Source organism: Pollicipes pollicipes, unplaced genomic scaffold (assembly GCF_011947565.3).
Source record: "Pollicipes pollicipes isolate AB1234 unplaced genomic scaffold, Ppol_2.1 Scaffold_3447;HRSCAF=4054_pilon_pilon_pilon, whole genome shotgun sequence".
NCBI classification, from domain to species: domain Eukaryota; kingdom Metazoa; phylum Arthropoda; class Thecostraca; order Pollicipedomorpha; family Pollicipedidae; genus Pollicipes; species Pollicipes pollicipes.
In genome coordinates, this window is record NW_023596297.1 from 19,052,270 (window position 1) to 19,072,933 (window position 20,664).

The 20,664-nt window shown below is 54.4% G+C and overlaps 1 protein-coding gene across 1 annotated transcript; it reads left to right on the plus strand.

Moving 5' to 3' along the window:
- Positions 1-1,660: 1,660 nt before the first annotated feature.
- Positions 1,661-10,150, plus strand: LOC119092240 (slit homolog 1 protein). Its single transcript, XM_037215213.1, has 3 exons — positions 1,661-2,130; positions 9,059-9,486; positions 9,628-10,150. The coding sequence occupies exons 1-3, from the start codon at positions 2,032-2,034 to the stop codon at positions 10,148-10,150; spliced, it is 1,050 nt and encodes a 349-aa protein (XP_037071108.1). The 5' UTR covers positions 1,661-2,031.
- Positions 10,151-20,664: the final 10,514 nt, after the last annotated feature.

A 20,664-nucleotide genomic window follows, 5' to 3' on the forward strand; every position in this document is an offset into this window, starting at 1 on the left:
TCACGCATCGTCGTGCCGCTGAACGCCGTCGTGACCATTATGTTACAGAATTTGGCAAGTCAGCAAACACGACCTTCGCCTCGGCAGATTGATGACGTTTGGAATCCTGGCATTGAGAAGACGTTCTCGGCGTTTTGGCAGGGGCCGCGCCGTTATCGAGACCGAGGCTCGGGCGACAGGCGGTGTCGGGCTCGACAGGCAGGAGAACGCTCAGCCAAACAGGCGCGTGTATGTACGGGAAGTAGGGTACGTCCGGACGTTGGTGCGAGTACGTAAAACGTGATAAGTGCTTGCGGGTGAGTGTTTCCGTTTCTGGCCCGGGGCCAGGTCTGATGCAGGCAGCTATCGCTAGAGACTCTGATCCTAAGCTATTGCGTACAATCTCCGAAAACACCCTGCCCAGAAGACACCGAGCAAAACCGATGTATGTGTGCATCATATCCCTGAAACCCTGGAGCCGCGACTCATCTCTTTTGTCGATGAAAACATCAGTTAGCAGCAAGACGATATATTATCGTGGATGGCGTCTACACTATCGACGCTGACGGCAGATCGGGGCTCGCCCGCTCTAGCGGTTATTTTCATGACAATGAGAATTTCTAACATTGATCAAATCAATTTGCATCGTGATGAAAATCGATTGAACACAAAAATAACGCTTACAAACTGGTTTCCTTTTCAGTAACTTACATTATTCCGATACGCCCGTAAGCTTCGCCATTACGTTGGCATCAGAAGGAGGGGCATATAATCTAGTGTATGCATGTGGGTTGTGACTACAGTGCAGCACAGTAGTGGTGTACCACTGCGTGCCAACTCAGCAGCCAAACCGCTGCGGGTAACCACACCTTCCCGCTTGGCTGCGCTGCAACGGCGGCGAGTGGGCGAGAAAGTGTGTGTGTGTGTGTGTGTGTGTGTGTGTGTGTGTGTGTGTGTGTGTGTGTGTGTGTGTGTGTGTGTGTGTGTGTGTGTGTGTGTGTGTGTGTGTGTGTGTGTGTGTGTGTGTGTGTGTGTGTGTGTGTGTGTGTGTGTGTGTGTGTGTGTGTGTGTGTGTGTGTGTGTGTGTGTGTGTGTGTGTGTGTGTGTGTGTGTGTGTGTGTGTGTGTGTGTGTGTGTGTGTGTGTGTGTGTGTGTGTGTGTGTGTGTGTGTGTGTGTGTGTGTGTGTGTGTATGAGTGTGTGTGTGTTGTTACACAAGCTTGCGTGCGTGTGTGCGTGCGCGCACCCTGTCGGGGGCGCGTGTGTGCGTGCGTACGCGTACCCTGCCGGGCGTCTGCACCTGTCGGTGACGTGCAGCCCGCCACATCCGGGCTCGTGCACGTTCAGCGATGACGCGCAGATCTTCAGCAGCCGGCCCCCATGCCGCCACCGAGACGACCACGCCCCAGCGGGGGCGTACACGTCCGCCCGAATCGCTGAAACGCTCCTGCCAGAACAGGCCAGTGCTGTCGAGTGGAGCCGACCCAGGCCGGGCCGCTGCTGTCGAGTGGAGCCGGCCCAGGCCGGGCCGGCGCCGCTCACACGAGGTCGCAGGTCGGGCCGGCGGCGGCTCGGCGCCGCTGGCCGTCCGCCAGCCGCTCAGTCGGCCGGCCGCTGTCCGCGACCGCGGTCTCACCGTCCGTCCAGCAGCGCCAGCGGCCCGGCCCGGGGCAGAGCGGCGCTGCTCGCACGACCGCGCCGTCGGCAGGCCAGGAGTGGCGCGCTGCCGCCAGTCGACGCTGGGAGGCGCCCCTGCCTCTCCATCGTCGGCTGACGCCACTGGACGCGGCGGCCGCCAACGGCTGGTGGCTGACCCAGGCTCAGCCGCCCTGGAGCTGGACCAAGAGGACCAGCGGCACCAGCAGCTGGACGGCGTGACCCTGCTGCCCGAGGTGACCCTGCTGCCCGGAGACGCTGCGTGACCCGAGGTGACCTCGCTGACAGAGGTGACTCTGCCGCCGCCGCTGAGCCGGTCCGTCACGATGACGCTCGGTGAGGCCTGCCCCTGACCGGGCGGCGCGTCCCTGCACCGAGCGGCAGCTGACGCAGCGGGATGGGGCCGCTGCTGCAGCTGTGGCTGGCGGCGCTCCTCTGCGTCGCCGTCGCCGGCTTCCCCTGCCCCAGCGGCTGCGTCTGCCCGTCAGAGATACAGGTGAGGCTGACACCGGCTACCATGGCGACCAGCCCACCCAGGACCTGGGGTTCTGTGGCTTAGGCCACGTCTGAGTAGTTTACCAGCAATACTGGCATTGCAATGCCGAGATCAGTGTGGGAAGTAACTCCAAGATCATGCATGTAGGCAAATGCCCGAAAGGAAAACGAATCGGCAAGTGTGAAGACCGCGTGGGTCACCTACATTCGAACCGAATTTTGGCCGGCTGAATTAGCTTGACGATTTTTGTCTCATTCACTGTAGGGTGGACTTGAGCATACAAAGTTATCAGATAACATTTTTTTGCGCACGGAACAAGGCAGTTACTGATTTGAAACTACTCATAATGATTTACAAAAAAAAAACAAATTCAAACTTCATGCCCAGTGTAAGACACAAGGACGATTTTTGGAACTGTTGTCAATAATGGGAAATAATTATCGCATGTCGGCAATTATCTGTGCGGACTCCTCGGGCTGTCGATCGTGCAAATAATGTATGTGATATTTTGTCGCATATCACCGCTAGCAATTCATCAGCCCGGCGCGTTCGGAAGGTTTGCAGTTGGACGAGGCATGGACGCTTGCGTTGTGGATGGGAGAAAGCACGCACGATAAGAGGACTGAGTTGTTCGCTGAAGTGATTCGGAAAGCAATGTGTGTCATGCTCTTTCCATTTGACTTAAGCTTTAGCTATCAGATTTGTCTCATTCAGAACGTGCATCCTGAGCTGTGCGCATCGTACAGTGAATGCCTGTCATTTGTGGGAAAGAATTCACCTTAGTCTTTTTCGGAGGACTGGGACACGTCCAACTAAGCTCTAAAGAACTTTACTGGAACGCTCATATCTATAGTGCACTCCGTGTGGACTAACCCATGAAAAGACCCATGAGCTTATCAAAAATCGGCATTTGCTGCCCTCTGTCTCACGATGTAGGATTATATCCTTGTTATTTGAAGCGCTTCTGCAGCATAAACGTCAGTGTAAGTTTAATTGAACGCTTTCGATATCCATCAAGTTGGTGTCGTATTCTCAAACAGGATCGCAAATCGCCCATTATTACATTTTAATCTCAGCAAGGGTCATTTGTTTGTTGGAGGTGTGTTGCGTGTCCTGCCCTATACATGTGCCTCTTCCTGCACAAAACCGAAACATTTAAGATGCATTGCCAGTTTTTATCACCTGTCTATGAACCGGCTGTGTGTGACACAATAAAAAAACACGGGTGCCTTATTGGCTCGGCCGGTACCCCAGCACAGCGCCCACGGAGTCCATCTGCCCCCCCCCCCCCTCCCATCCCCGTCTGTTCCCGGCGCTCCCCAAACCACGTGCGTAAGCGTGGCCGTCAGATGGGCTCGGTTTGACAGGCCTAACCTGCGTGCGTCAGCCCCGGCATGCCATGCGTGCCATCCGAAGCAGAGTAGCTCACTCAGCTCGTCCTCAGACAGCGCTGGGGGAATGCGGTAGACCTGCTGGTGCACAGGCTTAAAAGGCTTTGCTAGGGCTGCAGAAATCTATGAGGCATATGCTCGTCTCGTATGACTTTGCCAACGATCATATACGTGACAAGCATGCTCCCTCCATGTAGTTGATAGCTGAAAAATGGCGGTGTAAACGGTCTGTGTAACCATGAACCCCGGTTATTACTCACAGATGCACACTTATATCATTTCCGCTCACAATTAGTTCTGTTGGGATTTGTGTTGGTGACACATGTGCCACAGTGTTTTACCAGACTTGACTTTCTTTTGTGTCCAAGCCTCTCACCAGAGAGCGGCCCGTAAATGGCTCCGCCCGACTTGTCATCTTACGAACCGCTGTCTTTCTGACCGATGCGCGTATCTGGGGAGATCTTCTCTCGACCCCTGTCTGACACGATCTCGCCGACGGCCATGACGGGTGACGTATTGATGCCTATCAGGCACGGAACAGATGCGTGGGCGCGGCGATTCGGTGGTTTTATGGAGCATGCATACATTTCCATTTGATCTAAAGAGGAAGCTCATCGAGAAGCTGAAAGTCACCTGAACAAGAGCCTGACTGACAAAACGTACAGGGGTCAGCGAGTTTCATGGTGGTGATTTCCCATCAAGTGGTCACTTCCTCCAGGATTTTATAGCTGGCCACAATAATTGAGTTATGTTCTCTAATTACTGTTATAATGTGCTACGCGACTGTCACCGGACCAGCGGGACCGCATTAACTCGGAAGCTTTCACAAGCGATCCGGCCGCGGTATTGACCAAACTCTTCGGATGCACTCGCCTGTTGGCGCTCCCGGACGTCGTGGAACTCCGAACCGCGCCGCGTCGACAAGCAGCTGCGACGCTGAGGGGCGGCGCCTCCACCAGCGTGAATGTAGCGTAGCAGCCCTACGGCACTCCGCGCTCAAAACACGGGCCAGCACCCCACACCCAAGACACGGGTCACGTAGGCGGGTGGCGTAAGCCCGCGCGTAATACCAAGAAGCTTTATTAAACGATTTAATAGTTTATCGTATTATGAATGGACTTTTCGGACATTAAATATTTCACCTGCTGAGTCAGTATATAATTATCACATCAATATTATATCACATCTGGTATTGTATTACAATACAATACCAGAACGACATATACCCACGTGAAGCCATTTCAGCCCACATTCAGGTATTCGATATTCAAGTGAGGGGGTCTGAGGAACGAGGCGATTTCCCAACTCTGCGTGCTGCCTGCAGGTGATGAGTGAGCTGGGCGACACAGAAAGGGTTTTCGTAACATTATCTGTGCAATATCAGGCCAGGGTTGCATTGCTAGAACCCTAACACGCTTGTGCACCTGTGCGACGGCTTACGACAGGCAGTATTTCATTTCAAACCGTACGAAACCTCCTCTCATCTGAAAACGAAACGGTCAGATCCACGAACATTCCGCTGGAATTCCGCCTTCTGCACTCAACTCCGCAGATACGGCTGCAGTCGCACCTGCGCCGGCCAACAGCCCTGCCCGCTCGACATGTCCCTCAGTCGGCTGAGCGGACGGCGGGTATTGTGTGTGCCATCGGTAGCGGCGTCTCCCCGCGCCCCTCGCCTTGTACTGACGCCAGCCGTCTGCTGGGAAACACTGCGGCATTGTGGTCAACAGTCTTTCCGCCGTCAACATGCCGAAGCTGGAAGAGAGACGACATTATACGGTGGCCCCTCTCCTTTGATGTTTGTTTCTTCCAACAAGGCCAAAGATCCCCTCAAACTCATCCATCTGCACGGCTTTCTCGATGAGATGGCATGCATGATTAGCGTGTGTTGTTGTGCCTTGCCTACCGTATGATGAACTCATCATCGTGCGGTCGCTGCTTCGAGGTTTGTTTGCGGCTTGTCGGAGATCGTAGATGAGAGGATCACAGATAGCTTACGCGGACGACGTTCTTCGAGGAACAAAAACGGCCGTGTTGCAATAAGATCTACGTGCCATTGAGACATGCAGTCAATCTCGAGACAGCAGTGTAGAAGAATAGAGGTACACAGGGTCAGTGACGTGGATGAACATTAATCACCCTGTCGTGGCCGGATTTTTATGTCTGACGTGATAGCGTGGCAGGGAAAATTTAAGTTTAATGATGATTAACTATTCCTGTCGCGTGCTTACTTGCACGTTCGGTCGGCCCTTTCATCCCAAGTCATTCTGTGAATGACGCGGGGCTATTGGCCGAAATTTGAGCTTAAATGCGTGGCCATGCCGGAAATGCTTTTTGTGCCGTGGTCGGCCAGCTAATTAATAGAATCGTCAATAAATAGATGGCGCCTGCCTTGTTTAATGGCCGGTAATAGAGTTTTTGCTGCGCTCGACGCGCGCGTCATTCATCAGTGTCGCGGCCGTTACGTTGCGGCGCCGGCGGCGGCCGCCTTGCGGTGCGATGACAAGCCGGCCGGCACGCCGCTGCAACACGTGCAGCGCGTACGGTCGGCCGGCAGCGCCTCTGTTCACCGGCGGCGCCGCAGGCGTCGCCGCCGGCGCCGGAAGTCGTCCGCGCGTCAGCGCCGGCGGCCAGACCCGGAGCTCCTGCCGCCGCGCGCCTGCAGTGGCCGCCGCCGCGTCACGGACCGAGCTGCCGAACTAACCCGGCCGTGAGGCGGGCACGGCGGACGCGGCGAGCCGGCCTGCACCTCTGAACGCAGAGGCCGGAAAGCCAGCCCCGAGCGCGCGTGACGCGGCCGGGCGCCGAGGCTCGCAGCCATTCAGCGCTCAAGTGTGCGTTGTATTGTGATTTCGGGAACCGGAGAGCGGAAGTCGCTTGTGGTAGTTTTGAGTTGACTATGTGACCGAGCGGCCACATATGATTATACGAGCGGGTGAGCGATGGTCAATGATCAGTGCTTATCAGTGGCGATCGTTCATCAGCTGATTTGTAACACGTCACGCTGGTGTCTGAATGAGTGTTCTGATGACAACCCACCGTCTGGATTTCTAGCGCGATGTAACTTGAGCCATAATCTAACTTGCTCGCTGGACCAGACGCGTGCAACGCCGTGATGGGCCCGGCGCTGGAGGGCACGTGACCACGAACGGGGCCTGAAGCCCTACAGCGGGCTACCGGCTGCGCGACTGCGGCAAACGAGTCACCCGACCCGGCGACCGCGACCTCGCGTCGCCTCCCCGACTGCGGGTCACGTCACGTGCCGGGTGTGACGCACACCCGTGGGAGTGTCGTCACGACACCGGCCAGCGCGCGTCGGCGGGGAGTCGGTCGGAGTCTGTCGCTTTCCATCGCGCGCTACTCACCGGCACCGTCGGCGCGTCGGCTTGTGGCCAAGGCTGAGCAACAGCGCACATCGTACGCATGGCATTTGTGCCAGACAAGCTCGACTTGCATTGTTAGTGGGGCTGATGAAAAGATCAGTCAAATGCTGGGAACGCCGGCGGTTGCAGCACGCGGCGGAGTTTCCAGTCCAAGCATGCGAACATTGAACGCCGCACCTGCATACTTGCATGCACACACACGTGCACTTGATTAATGGTCACCATTTCAGACCATGATAACTTCTCACCCTTAGTTACGCATTGTGCTTTTGTCGGTATAGTCCAGCGCCGTAATTACGTTATTGATGAAGACCGTTACTAATCACCCATTTCCCATTGTCTTCGTTAAACCTCATTAGAATATCGCATCGTCATGTTTTCGGTACCTGGTGCTTTTGGCCGCTCCACAGGCGTAACATGTCGACACACACATACTCGAGGGCAGGTGACTGACGAAGGAATGCGAATGAATGTGATGGGCAATGTCCAACGGTAATGATAGTTACTCCCGACGTGGGCAGCACACCACTTCTCGATCACAGATTCTGCAACACTTGTGGACAATTGGAAATGGATTTGAAATCTCAGGACCATGCCTCGGAGTCAGCATTAAGCAGCCCGACTCGCTCAGAAAATATTATCAACATGCCTAAAAGATCCTGCAATCACCGAAAATCACTCTGCATAAGTTTTGTAATAACTCAGATACCTAAGTAAGGGCTCCTGGAGAAAGCCGCAGGATTCTTTCGGTGATGATGACGATATGTTTTCGTTTCAAGCATCGCAGGCCAGTAAAAGGTACGCAGTGATCTGCCCCACTTGAGGCGCCTAATAGGTATACATACAATTTAAGCCATTATACAGCATTCCTCACTGAATTTGGATGATTCTGCCGAACCGTCTAATTTTGCAGTGAAGTGAATTACGTTGTTTACGGAAGTAGCTATTAACACGCGCCCGAGTGGCCGGCTAAATGTGCTTCGCTCGGGTGGGGGATCAAGTTGACCACCAATTTGACCCCATGAGATCTCGGAAACCAAGAGGGCTAGAGACACCAAACTTACAGGGTGTATTGACCTGTACGTGAACTCACTTAGGTCAAAGTTTTAGGTTCCTAGGCCATGACCTCTGGTCCAAATAAGGTCAAACAAGGTCAAATTCTAGGTTGGGCTCCAAAGTGCCTCAGAACCTAAAAATCGCTTTTAAGCAAAATTTCGCATACTCATTCAATGTCAGTGACCTTGTTTGACCTTTTGAAGGTCATGGTGACCAAAACCATACAAGACTGCTCTGAGTTTTGCGGTTGAATAAGCGACAAAGATTGCGCTAGGCAGTATGTTTCTAAAAGCGAAGTGTTCACCTGGGTCATTTTAGGTTCATGACCTATTCCGACCTCTAGGAAGTCCATCGAAGAGGTATAATGCGCTTCCTGCAATCAATAAATTCGAAATGAGCACCAGAAACTATCCCTTACAGCAAGCTCTAGAATAATAAAACAGGTTGGTTTTAGCCTTGGTCTGACGTTCACACCTGACCTTAAGTCAACGTTATTTGCTCATTCAATATTGATGTCGCTTAAGAAAGCATTTCAGAGACGTATTGATTCCGTCTAACACTCCATTGTTGCATCAGAGTGAGCGATTCCCTAGAAAATGACTTCACTGAAACCATGGCCTGACTTTGCCCTGCCATAGGTCAGTGACCTTACTAGGTACATGTAATTTTTGTCAAACGCTCCGTTACTTAATTTTCTGCGGCTACGCAAAATTTGGCGCGGCCACGCCGTGCGGTTCGGAAACCATTCTGGAAAAACCTTCGGGGGTTCAAATTGACCACATGAGCGCGAGGCAAATGATTGGCAACCGCGTTGTGAACCCCACACCCGCATTATGAAATCCTGCGTACGCTCTTGCGAACAATGCAAATTCTAGCAGCCTGCGTTCTGGGACCCGGTGAAGGACAAAGCACGAGATTAAAGAACGATGGCAGTTTCGGGAGTCTGTAAACTGGGGCGATCGTCGCCAGCAGGATAAATGACCACTGGTTCTTTGGCGCATGTCCTTGCGCATTGCGTGCGCATGATGCACATCTCCAGCGCCGTGTGGTTCCTTCTCCGCCCAGCGCGACTAACGGCGCGGCCGGCTTGCTCCGCAGGTGCTCTGCACGAACGCCGGGCTGACGTCACCACCACGGCACCTATCGCCCTACGTGCAGCACCTCTCACTGGCCGGCAACCGCATCCGCCGCATCGGCATCAGCGCCTTCCAGCGACTGCGGCGGCTGCGCACACTGGTGCTGGACGACAACGAGATCGGACGGATCGCGCCGTTCGCCTTCCTCGGGCTACGCGACCTGGAGCGCCTCTCCATCCAGCGCAACCCGCTGGGCGAGCTGGGCCGGTTCGCGCTAGCCGGCCTGCACAACGTCACGTACCTGTACCTGAGCCCCGGCGGCGTGCGCCGCGTGCGGCCGTTTGCTTTCGCCGGCACGGCCGACGTCAAGCTGCTCCTGCTGAGCGGTAACCCGGCCGCCGAGCTGGAGCCGGACGGCTTCTCGGGCCTGCGCCGCGTGGACCACCTGCTGCTGCCGGAGCGGCTGCGGCGGCTGGCGCCGGGCGCCCTCGCCGGCCTCAGCGCCGTGGGGGCGCTCCGGCTGCGGCTGGCGCGGCTGGAGCGGCTGCCGGCCGGGGCGTTTGCCGGTCTGCAGCAGGTGGCCTTCCTCAGCCTGGAGGATAGCGACCTGGGCACGCTGGAGCGCGGCTGGCTGGCCGGCCTGCGCCAGGTCGGCCGCCTCAGCCTGCGCGCCAACACCATCCACGAGCTGGCGGCGCTGAACGTGACGAGCGAGGTGCGCCGACTCGACTTTCACGGCAACCGCGTGCTCAGCGTGCCGGCCGGTGCCGAGCTGGCGCTGGCGCCGACCGTGGAGGCGTCCATAGAGGGCAACCTGTTCCCGTGCACGTGCCAGGTGCACAGGGTGCTCGCTGCTCTGAGCAGGTCGAACTACAGTGAAGTGCGCTTCATGCAGGACAACTTCTGTTTGACTCCGCCCAGTCTGCACAAGCGACGCATCAGTGAGGCGAATGTGACGCAGATCGCGCCGTGTCCGGACCGGGACAGAGCCGAGGAGGAGGAGCGGCGGAAGAGTGAGGAGGTGCGGCTGCCCTCCAGCGTCGGCCGACTGTTCTCAGCCCCGCTGCCGGCCGCCCTGCTAGCCGTCACTGTTGTGCGGCTGCGGTATCTGTGAGCTCCGCTTCGCGCCCTTTGAGCCCAGTGTTGAGTTTGTACGCCTCGTTGGTACGCGCTGGAGCTGCGTGTTCGAGCTCGTCTGCCTTCTTGAATCGTGCGCGGTGTTTGGGCCTGGGCATTCGGCGATGGGTTCGTGGGGGCTTATGCCGCCCTCCGCGATCCCGGTTCACTCCGCCAGAGCATGTCCCTGCCGTGTCCGACCCGGCCCGTGTCTGCGGCGCTGCCTCCACCCCCTCCCACCCATCTCCCCCTCTCCCACCGGAGCACTGGGCGGGGAGCAGGCGGTGGACAAACAGTGACCGATCAGGGTGATGACGAACGAGGCGAGCGCGATGTACACACGCCGGGGCGGAGATAACGGACGAGCGGCCCCCCAAACAGCACAGATGGACGCACGCTGGGCCGATGGACTTCAGACCAAGAGCGTCGCCCTCTCATAACAGCCCCGCATAAATGTATAACGGGCCGCCGATCTAGTCCAAGACGAGGTTTTCGATGATGTTTTGCCCGATATGGACGCCCCCTACGGTTCAAGGTATTGCATGTGGGGAGAGTCTGGCTGATAACTGACACATTGGTTATCAGTGGTCTGGTCTGGCAGCTGTGCTCTGAGCGATTTGTTCGCCTTGTGCCCATCAGTAGTGGAGTGTGTGTGACAGTGGTGCGATGCATTTCACGCTGCCATGCTGCGATATTGGCGATGTTTACTCCGTGTCAACGCATGCTGGTGCGTGATGAGACCAGACTATGTGTGTGAAAGTTGCTGTAAATGCCAAACGCTGGTATGATCTTTTTCGAAGAATCCAATAATACCAGTCACAGCGAGTTGACAGGCATCTTGTTGGCAAAGTGCTACAAACATTATGGCACCCTCCATATTTCACGTCCACGTTCAATGGCTAGTCTGTGAGACCTGTCCCGATAAGCTCAAAATTCGCTCTTCATGCGTTACCAACTGCAATGTTTCTCGACTTTTATGGTACCAAAATGTTATAATGCGCGAAGTGCAGTCTGTATTGTACCCTCAGCCTCCTAACATATACTGGGCGTTTGTACCAGAACATTTTCTCGAGCATCCTTTGCGTCGCGCAGTTAGACCCCACACCCTGTTCGGCGTCCATTACTCAAGGCCTGGGTGCTCACCCCCCCCCCCCCCCTCACCCATTACCGAAGCGCGGAAGGCCGGCAGAAGGGGCAGTGTGAGGCACGCAGGTGTGGCGCCGCAGGAGGCCCGCAGGAGTAGCGGCGCGGGAGGCCCACTGGAGCGGCGCCTCACACAGGGACGGGTGCCGCCCGGAGCAGTCTGATCAGCCGTCTGACCCCGGCTAGTCTGCATGCGACTGGAACTGCACTGCCAACACATGCAAGTGGCACGTCACATGACCCCAGGCATGCTGAGCCCCCACCAATACCTTGTCGGGCTCGTTTTCTCCATGCTCCAGCATATTATAGCCGCTAAAGATTCACGCGCCCGCTGCGCACGCGAGTCAGAAGTGTGGACAGACTTCAGAAACACCAGAACTCCGTGATATCCATTCGTCAAACTGGTTGAGCGCAGCAGCGACCATCACGGATGGCTCTCAGACCTGCTTTACCACCGGGTCGCCTATGCCGCATTGACATCCATTTGCCGGGTTCAGGTTGGTCCTAATATCCTTTAATTTCACCAGGTATGCGCTAAAGTATGTCACTTACGTCCATCAATTTTCGCTGGGGAATCAGGAACGGCCACCCGATGCGGCGACCATTAGCTCAGGCGCATTTTCGACGTTGGCAATATCACGAAAACGACATTTTAGCCATGATTACTGAATCTACACTTCATCCGTTGAGGGATTCTTATAGCTACTGGTTGAGAGTGTTCACAGCTGCGCAAGGCTGTTTATTCATCGACTTCACCTTTCGTGAGCCACAATTACCCGGCCGCTTTGCAGATTGACGATATTACTCGCCAGATAGTGCGGAAAAGTTGGGTCACCAACCGGAACTCGAAGCGGATCTATGGAATGCCGATCCAGTACGCAAGCCAGGGATCCGGCATCCAGGGATCCGGTATCCCAGAGATTAGGTTTGAGCCCCGGCGGGTGGACCCAAATTTTCCGCACTGTCTGGCGAACAATATCACCAAGCTTCCGAGCAGTCAGCCAGTGCTAGCCCAGCAAAGTTGAAGTAACTGAATAAAACAGTCTTGCACGGACATTTTAGGTGTCGAAAAATAGCAAAATTGTCTAGTTGTGGCAAGTGACAATGTAGTAGGGGCACCGCGCCCGTGCTGTCATTGCTCCACGGCCTGTAGAGATGGTGCAATGTGAATATATAAACTTTAAAAATATGAGGTGGCTGAAAATTTCTTTAAATAAAGCCACAAGGGTATCAACTTCTGTAAATTATCGGGGAGGGGGGGGGACGAACCAAGGGTCCGACAGCCTACCACCCCCATTCTTTTCTCACCGGATTTAGCCTACTTTATTGTGATAAAAGGCAATACACGCTTTTATTCTTTGCATAATTTATAAAAAGTCTTTAATCTAAGCCGCATAGAAGTCATTCAGAGGTGGATCCAGGGAGCAGGCACTGGACGCAGGCGTCTCTTCTCATCGACGAGTGAAGGCCACCTTTAGAGGCCACCTTAGGATGCCGATGGTGTCCTATGGCGGTCATGGCACGCGGCACGCATTTTGGTTGCTGGGAAGGAGGACGGAGTTACCATAAAGAACTTAGGTTAACCCATGTTCTGGAGCTTTTCACTTTAACTTTACAAACCAGCGCGTGTATTATGACACTAGGTATGTGAAGCTTATTGCTTCGTTTATCCGCTCAGCTGTTGCGATTCGTACCTGGCGATGAGAGCAACCTTGACGTTATGTTATGAGAGTAGTACGAGACGCCACTACGCGGGAAGATCAAAGAGGGTAGTCTTTTTGCTCTGGTCATCTTTTACCTACGTTTTTGGTAGCATTCCAGTCGAAAACATTGGGACCCAAGCCAACATTGGGGTCCAGGGCCCTCACAAACGGATACAAATCGACACCCGTGCAGAGCCATATATGAAGCCCAGAGGATGAAACAAGCAAATTACCAACAACGTAGCAAGTAAGCAGACCTGAATGCTGATCTTTGATAGATTCGAACAAACAAAGCCCAACACGCACATTTTTAGAAAGTTAGGGCAATTTGCTGACCGTTTTCTTCTATGGAATGACTTTACATAATAGTATTTCTCTTCAGAGCTTTCACCAAGATAGGTGCCAGTTTTATGACATTTTATTGTGATTCACGAGGCTGTTCATTTGCACCAGTCTGGCTAAGTGCAGACCCTAGGCCAATTCGATTTTTATGGAAGATTCATCATATCATTCACGCTGTTAGAAACATTTGTTATCTTTAAGCCCATTCGGCTCTCTTTTATCGGTTTACGACGCGGCCGCTAATCCTCATAACCGTGTGAACTTTGACAGGATGGCGCAATTGATCTGGTCGTGAAAGGAACGGTTTTGAGTATCAATGTGTTTCGACGCAAATACATGATATAGATGTGCGTCCTACTTACGCAATGTTTTAATTTCGGTTCGATGCTAGTGAGTCTTAAATTAAAACCTGAATGCCGTGGTACTGCAAATCAAGCAGACATAAATGTCTTGTAAATTCTGCCACGCCACTCCACGAAAACTATTCCCGGCTGTTGGAGTCGACACTCTTCCGCGAGCGGCATCTGCGAATACATCCGTCTGTCTTAATGTGTACCATCGTGACACATGCGATCTGGATGTGCGGGAGGCTAACCATCTTTCCCGGGCAGCTCAGGTCAGATCGCTTATCAGGATGTTACGTTGACTTTTTGCAATAAAATCAAGACCGAGCATGAGACATAGCCAGCCGTGGTGTGTCTTCGGAAATAATTCATCACACACCAGCTGCGCACAACGGACGGGATATGACGTCACTCGCAGTCCGTCGGGGGACCACCGTGCACTCTGTCCGCCGACGTCAACTGGCTGTGGACAGCGCAGTGCTGTAGCAGAGGGTCAGTGCCGTCCGGAGCACGGCTCCAGCGGCAGGCCAGACCACGTGAGTGGATCGACCTCCGAAGCCGCACAGTTCTGCCTACAATTGGATTACTCCGCCCGGCGCCTGACGCCGGTGACCGACGATGGGAGGCAGTGTGACGGCAGGCCGTGTTCCATCGTCCCGGTCAGCTGCTGACCCGGTGACCTGTCTGGCGGTCAGCGGGGGGCCAAGTGCAGACGCTCCCCTCCCGGTCAGCTGCTGACCCGGTGACCCGCCTGCCGGTCAGCAGTGAGCCACGTGCAGGCGCTCTTCGCCCTGCCGGTCAGCTGCTGACCCGGTGACCCGTCTACCGGCCGGCAGTGAGCCAGGTGCACGCGCTCGTCGCCTGCCGGTCAGCTGCTGACCCGGTGACCCGTCTACCGGCCGGCAGTGAGCCAGGTGCACGCGCTCGCCGCCTGCCGGTCAGCTGCTGACCCGGTGACTCGTCTGCCGGCCAGCAGTGAGCCAGGTGCACGCGCTCGTCGCCTGCCCCCCGGCGCGGGTCACGGTCTCGTGCGCGGCGCTCGGGCAGCGCGGAGTCTGTTAGCCGAGGACCGAACTGGACGGAACAAAATGTCTGACCCCCGGGAGATCCACGTTCGGATTCCGTTGCCGCCAGTGCGGCTTCCATGTCTCGCAGGAGAGCGACCAGGTGGGTGTTCATGCAGCGTGACACGAAGTAAGCAATCATGGAACCGTTAAGTGACCATGCAGCATAGAATCAATGGCCACGCAGCGCACAGCCCGAAGGTGACGTCGTGTGGCGTTGCGGTCGTAACGGAGAGACGGAGTCGAAACTCTGGACCTATGGTGCCATAGAGATGGGGATGGGGTAAAAAAGAGGGCTTTAGGAAATGGTAAGTTGTAACGACGAACATTTTTGCAGTGCAATTCTTCCACAATTTAATCAGCTCATAAACTACCTACAAACAACTCATATCGTTATCTTTCACACTGTATTGCTTATTGCCGACAAATTCATGTCATTACCGATCCAGCTTTGTCCTGGCAAATCGTTTGGTGATCGTGTTGTCACCCATGCTCTACATGCATCGTGTTGTCACACATGCTCCACACACGTGCTATCACCTCGTACGCGCCCTACTGATTCCGAATACTCCACCAATCTGAGTCTATTTTTTATAGTGGAGTAGAGTAGCGAACCGAATGTTTTAGGATGCTATTACGAGAGGATGTCCCAGGCAGTACCCGAGCGCTCACGTCACTTTTGGTCACGCTCCTAAAACACTCGCTGTATGTGGTCTCGCTTTTCGTATTTCACGCAGCATTTGATATTTAGTTATTCTTAATTTGTCAAGCGTCTGACCCACCCGAAGTGCATCAGCACAATGGTCTGACTGGACTCTGACAGTGTGTGAGTCCCTCTCTCTAACTGACCTTTTTCCGACTTTCGACCCATCTCAAAAGCACATGACTCGTTCAGCGTTCCTCGTCGTTCTGCACGCCTTTTGTCCTTTAGGAGGCCTTCTGACCGCCCCGCATCTTCGGCTTTCTCCGGGGCCTCTGATCTGTCTCGGAGTCGCTGGCCGTTTCCGGGCCCCGCTTCAGTGACCAGCGGGCGGCATTCGACGGTTTAAGGAGCCCTGATCGCTCCGAAACCCCGTGCGCTTTGCAACCACCGAAACCCGAAACCACCACAAAACCGCTGGGTGAAGACGATCCGCGCGATAGCGAAGGATGAGCTGGGCAGCCTAACTGTCCCACCTGATCGCCTCCGTGGCCTCAGCTGCCAGCTGGGCTGCCAGCACGTCTCCTTACGCAGAAGGAAAGGCGTAACTTATAAACCGGTGGCTCATGTGACGACTGAAGTGGCCCCTGTACATACTGAGGTCAATACCAGTGGCATGACTTAGTTATGTGTTCTCAGACATCACGTTTCTGATACCGATCACAGCTTGTCTGAGCAAAGATTGATCACGTTATGGGTTCATACAGTTGCAATAGTAGCCTGCGTCTTCTTCACCCACGCCGGAGCCGTCTGCGGCGGCGCCCTCACCGGACCGGGAATTTTTTTGAGGGGGAGGCGGGATTATTACGCACGTTATTCTACAAGTACTTTGGATAACTGAGCCCCGACTGATTCGCACTTGACCCCTGACACGGCAGCGCCGCTCAATATGAAAATAGTTAACTTTGCAAAGGTGATATTAGCTCAAGGAGTCAAACTTTTGAACAAACACATCCTCACGGTCAATAATGTGTTTAAGTAAGTGTCAGACAAACTCATCTGCTGCATACATTCATGTTTACGTCTAAGCAGGGGCGCAGCCAGGGCCTTCGTGAGGGTGGGGGGTGGGCGTGGGGAGCGTGGCGCAGTGTTGACAAAGGACTAATTGATGGTAAAAGCCCCCCCCCCCCCAAACAAAAGAAGAATGACCGGGATGTGATTCACACGATTTCAAGGGGCATGATTTGCTTCGTTTTATTGTCATTTTTACCCTCTTCAACTTGAACAGAAGCAAGAAAATGCGGGAATGTGCAGTCTTGTTTGCAGGGTGTCAGGTGGCTGGGCGGAATAATCCACTGGCACTTTTCATTTCACAATGGTTCAGCGGGGTTTTTCCAAACTGATGGATTTTGGATTTCTCACATATTCAATAATTTTGGCCAAGGTCGACAGAGATATCGAGGGCCCGTGAGCATGGATTGTAGATCGAAACGGAGTCACAGATTTATATCAACGAGGCCAGCCTATGATCGTCTGGAAATGTTCAACCTTCAGTCAGGATCGATAGGTGAGAAAAATTATGCAGCATAGTTTTGAAACACGCGCGCTCGCAGGTCTTAGCAATACAAAAAAGACTCCCGGTAATGCAGTTTCCATCAGCTGAGCGGCGTCGGCTCCGCTGTTACCGCTAGGCGGCAGCCAACGGGTGGACGCAAATGACGACGGATCTGAAATAAATATCATTTAATGTTTTTGACATTGATTCGTTCACTTAAAAGGCAGCCCGCAGGCAAATTTTAAACCCTGCTATTTTAAGACTGATGATAGGAACGGAATATAATTCGCAGTAAAGCAAAGCGGTGCTTGAACCGGGTAGTGGGCCCGAGGAGTACAGGTAGATTCTCCATTTTTCGTGTCACTGTAGCCGTTAATCTATTCAGAGGACATCCCCACCATTCTAAACATGAAATAGGCCCCCCGGGCTTTCTCCAAACGGTGCAAATGAATTTTGGGAGACTTTCGGAAGCATTACTTATTTTACCACGGTCGTTCTCGCGCACCTGACGACTGCCACCCGATATTATCTGCAGTGGCCAACGTCGTTCAATTTTACAGAAACCGCAACCCCGGCCATAGCTATTCTTGATCCTAAGATTGCGGACGCTGAGGCTCAAACTTGTTTCATGTAATTCGTTTCATAACTTGACTTCGCAAATAGAAGTGCTCAAGCGAACATGGGCTACATGGACTGGCCTTTTTACATTTCTGACCTAATTTCGATCCAATCTATTGAGCACTAATGAGACCCCTAACTTTTTTCTTGACAAGTGGACTGGTGGATAGAACACTAGAAGGCACTCCATCGTTCCCGACAAAGGGGTGATGGGCCACATCGTTCCAGCTCAGGGTGCCTGCCGGTTGACAGGACGTGGAGTCACTTCTTGGTCGATCCGGAGGAGCATGGAGAGACACGTGTACGTTCCCCGCGCCCCCCCCCTCCCCCTAATGCGGGATTCGGGACGGCTGGCCCCACGTCGATGCAGGAGCTCTCATTGATGCAACAAAGGCCCTCACCGATGCAGGCAATCTAATAAGCAGCACAGAGACTCTAATTCGGCTTAACAGGCCTTGGCTGAAATGAGGGCTCCTGTCCGAAATGAGGGCCCTTGGCTGAAATGAGGGCCCTTGGCTGAAATGAGGGCCCCTGGCTGAAATGAAGGCCCTTGGCTGAAATGAGAGCCCTTGGCTGAAATGAGGGCCCCTGGCTGAAATAAGGACCCTTGTTGGCTAAAATGAGGACCCTTGGCTGAATTGAAGGCTTTTGGCTTGCAGCCCCTCGGCTGAAATGAAAGGGAGGGCTCTTCGTTCGGTACTGGGCGCTGACCAACACAGCACAGTCACATTGAGCATCGTCTAATTGTAAACTCCCACCCTAAATTGTCATATCTCCTTTCATTGTCAGAGGGCGCCGATCAACGCAAAAGACCCCCTGTCATCCGAGGTCCCGTCCTCGTCCCCTGTTCAGCAAATGTCCTAGTCGACTCATGACACCTTGCCGACGCAGGCCCCGTCGGGCGCTACGGCACCTAACCGTCACAAATACTTATCATTTTTAACGTTAAGCTTTTATCACTCTGTTCCGCAGTGGGTGGGTTACATTAGCGAATGCCAGCAGTCTCTGTACTCGTACGTTTCAACTCGGTATCTACCTATGGACACTGCACCCATCCGACCGCCTCAACACAAACCGCTCAACGACCTCCTTGTCAGTGCGCGCGCAGCTGCTTTCTGCCGGGCCAACGGTTGGTGCTGCTACCTGGCCACCGGTCACTGCAATCACTAGTTACGTCATCCCCTACAAGATGTCATTAGATGCACGAGTCGGGGCAAGTGCACACGACACTTCCCCTTCTCACGACAGTAACGAAAAAATGAAAACCATCGATAGACAAGAATACAGATAGTTATTAGTGGCACCCCTACATCTCTGCGGTCTAAAAGAGTTTTATACACGATTAAAATACTATCAACGAAACAAAATTCTGACATCTGGAACATTGACGACTTCATCGTTCCTTCCTCCTAAATAACGACAAGCCCATCACGACACGTGATTGGTCAGGTATGTTTGAGATCGAGAAGTCCGCCCTGATCTGCGAAGGGTGTGGGAGAACCGCCAGGGGCTGGCTCAGAGGCACCATGCTTATGCACCGAAGGGGATATGGGAGCTGGGCTTTGAGCCGGCATCGGATTATCAGACGGGGTCCTCAGAGCACCGTGCGGCGACCGTGGTGGGGTCACCGGCGGACTCCCGTCACGCCGTGCTGGAGAGATCTGCTCAGACATCGGTCGGACAAGCGGGTCGAGTGGCTCCACACCCAGCGGTGCCGGAGGCGGGTCACCGCTACCCAGCAGCTGTCGGCGGTTACGGCGGTACAACACGCCGTCGACTCGGACCCAGTGCGAGGGCGGCCCCGCCATTTGCATGCACACTCCAAGTGATCACGTCCCCTGCCCGGGGAGGTGGATCCTAACAGACAAGCCTAGAACCATGGGCGACAGCGGCTTCGTCTTTCAATCACAGTAGGAAACCTGACGGGCTTTTTCGCGCGTGAGTATCTCGGGAACCGCAGAGAGGTAGCGCAGGACGAGGGCGGATCGGAGTGTCAGTAATTACGTGTGACAGGTATGGCTGAACAGCTTTGGTGCCGAAGAAGCAGTCATTCCTTCACTCGGAGCATTCTGCCACATCATTAATGTCAAGAGGACAGTTTTACCACCTTCCATAGCTTTGCGCATGATATTTTTCACAGTTTTGATCGAATTTTCGGCTTTACCGTTAGACTGGGGGCGTCGCGGACTGCTGGTCACGTGGGGAATGTCGTGGGGAATGTCGAGGTCTTTGGTGAATGCACGGTTACCTGGATCTTCTGCATCTGGGTGAATGCAAGACCCTATAACGGTGAATGTACGGAGCCGGCCACTGTTGACTGGGGGCCCCATTGTTGCTTACCAGTGTCTCTGGCAGACCATAGCGTGCGAGCTGAGAGGTTAAAGCAGCTATGATCTAGGACGCCGTGAAGCTAGCAACGGGTTTGTTCAACCTGCACACAATTGGTGTAATAGTCCCGCGAGCAGCATGCGCACGGAGCTACGCCGTTCGAACAGATCCACTGCTGCATTTCCCACGGTCTATTCGCGAGTTTTGTGTGGGAGCAGCGGTTCAGGCACCTGCGCAGGCCACTATGCCGAACAGACCGGACAACTGAGGATAGCCTGTCTGATCGTGCCGTACATTCAAATCCACAACACAATTGGCCGCGCCAATCGGAGGATTGACGTCACGCCGATATGAGTACTGTGGAATCTAGGGACAATGTCTCGCTGCTGGGACCACAGAATGATCAGACACCGTTCTTTATACGACAAACCGTCTCGTGTTGCCAGCTCCTCGCGGAACGGGGTGAAATGCCCTCAGTGACCGACAAGGGGCAAGTGTGCTTCGACCATCCCCGCCGCAGTTGTCCAATGACCTCCGTCAGCGCAGGGCTTTAGAAGCTGCTCGACTTGCCCCCAGCCGTTGGAAAGCCATCATCGGTCGCCGGCAAGGTGGCACCTTGGCACCCGCCGAACCCGTCACCTCGGCTGTGTGCTGGTTCCCGCAGCTGCCACCGACCAGGCGGCGGAGCTGTCGTCGGCCGGCGGGCGGCAGCGGCAGCAGCCGGGCGGCTCGGGCGGCTCTCGGTCGGCTGCATCACGGTGGGGACAAACAGGAG